The sequence below is a fragment of the Cryptotermes secundus genome, unplaced genomic scaffold, assembly GCF_002891405.2.
Source record: "Cryptotermes secundus unplaced genomic scaffold, Csec_1.0 scaffold152, whole genome shotgun sequence".
In the NCBI taxonomy this organism is placed as follows: domain Eukaryota; kingdom Metazoa; phylum Arthropoda; class Insecta; order Blattodea; family Kalotermitidae; genus Cryptotermes; species Cryptotermes secundus.
The window spans coordinates 1,487,581-1,489,494 of NW_019720705.1; the positions used below are offsets into that span (position 1 = coordinate 1,487,581).

General features: G+C 43.6%; 1 protein-coding gene across 1 annotated transcript; it reads right to left on the reverse strand.

Moving 5' to 3' along the window:
• Positions 1-880: 880 nt before the first annotated feature.
• Positions 881-1,426, reverse strand: LOC117282845 (helix-loop-helix protein 6-like). The gene has a single exon (XM_033754195.1). The coding sequence runs from the start codon at positions 1,424-1,426 to the stop codon at positions 881-883; it is 546 nt and encodes a 181-aa protein (XP_033610086.1).
• Between the last annotated feature and the right edge of the window lie 488 nt (positions 1,427-1,914).

Below are 1,914 nucleotides of genomic sequence, written 5' to 3' on the forward strand. Positions count from 1 at the left end.
GCGCGAACCCCTTCGCTTCGAATTTCTTCCTTTATGTATATATAATATAAATTGGGAAAGGCAAAGGGGGGAACATATAATTCATTTACACTCAAGCGGAAAGTTAGTAATTTTTGCGCTTCTTTTTCAAAGCATAGCCCAGCGTATCCTCTCTTTGCATCACTCATACACTTGGAAGCTTTCATGGGGCTGATGACTGTCTATACAAACCAATAGGTTAGGCTGCGGAGGAAATTTCAGGATCTTTTAAATTGGGTCACACTCTTAATGTTATGGTAGCAGAGGTCCGTGAATCGAGCTCTGCTACCATAACATTAAGAAACTACGGGAAACTGAAAATAACACTTAACAATCACGTCTTAGAAATGAATACAGCCATAACAATGAAAAAGTGCAATGTGTTGGCACATTAACAGATGCTCGAAGTTAGTTATTTTCTCAGGCGCGCGGAGCGCTGACAACAGAGATTAAGTAAAATGGCTAATTTTCCATTACCCGTCCATCATATGATATGACTGCAGAAGTCTGTTCTTGTAGACCTTCAAGAATCACGCGTATCGACTCCCTTTGTGTGAATCCCTGATGAAGTGCGAACGAGGACTGCTACAGTTTTGCCACGGTTGACACTGATATTATCACTCGAGTGTGAGAGGACATAACGAGTATATCTGCACAAAATGGATATTGTCCGCGTTGGGTTAGGGCACAACGTAACATATCTGTGCAGCTGGAAAATGCACTGATAATAGTGTCTGTTCTTTACTAATGCAATACAGTTCGTTCAGTACGTATAATTATATTAATTTCTGAGGCATAATTGTTCAAAAGTGCAAAATAATTTAGAAAAAAAAATGTACTTTTATCATGAAAGGCAGAAACTTCAGCACGGTTCTTCTTCACCGAGCAGCCCCTGGAGATGTCTGATGTACATAATGGCCGCCCGCAACACATCCACCTTACTACACCGTCGTTTCTGGCATCGCCTGGCCCTACCGACAGTAATCACTTCACATTTGGATCCGTCGGAACACTGACAACCCAGCGGTAGGTATCTACGGAGACGTTCAAACCCTTCGTTCACACTTCGAACCCTCTGACGTTCCCGCTCGTTTCTTCGTCTGCCGTTTGTTGGTGACGGCATCGTGTAAAAGAAAATTCCTCCGTGATCTTCATCATTGCTGAATCCTTCATAATCGTTGCTTGCTATCTTATGACAGTTGAATTTGGGTAAAGGAATACGGTTTTCTGGCAAGAAGGGATCTGATCTTTTATAGCAGAAATTTTTGGTATCTGGAGAGTTGGTCCCTAGTGAAGATGAGTCGAACAGTCCGTCTTTCTCAACATTTGAATGAGGCAACCAATGCTGGCAGGTGCTGTTATTCTGACGTGACATGTCGTTCACTGAGATGCTCTCTTTCTGACGCATTTTCGTGTAGAGTTCATCTGAAATCAAACAAAGTTCTAAATCGCTCAACTGTAACATACAGCTATGATTGTGGTCTCTTTGCTTACGACGACACCGTGTTGTCCGCCAGGTACTTATAAGCAGTGCAAGCATATACTGATAATTTCAGACGTTGAAGACGCATCAGATGGGCAGTAAAATTGTCCCTGTGCTTAAATAACTAAGCACTACGTTATGAACTCGTATGGGAGAGTGGTTGTATAGATCCATATTTTCTTGACCTCTGAACTAGTTGGGAGTGAGTGATCAGCTTCACGACCCGGCCGCTTTAACCCTGGGGAAAGAGCCCCCAGCTACCCATGGAATAATAAATGCCGCTCCATAGCTTAAGCGATTAGTCGCTGGCTTTCCATCTAGGCGGCCCGGGTTCGATACCGGGTCTGGTCAAGTGGGATTTGTGGTGGATAAAGTGGCGCTGGGGCAGGTTTTCTCCGAGTACTTCGGTTTCC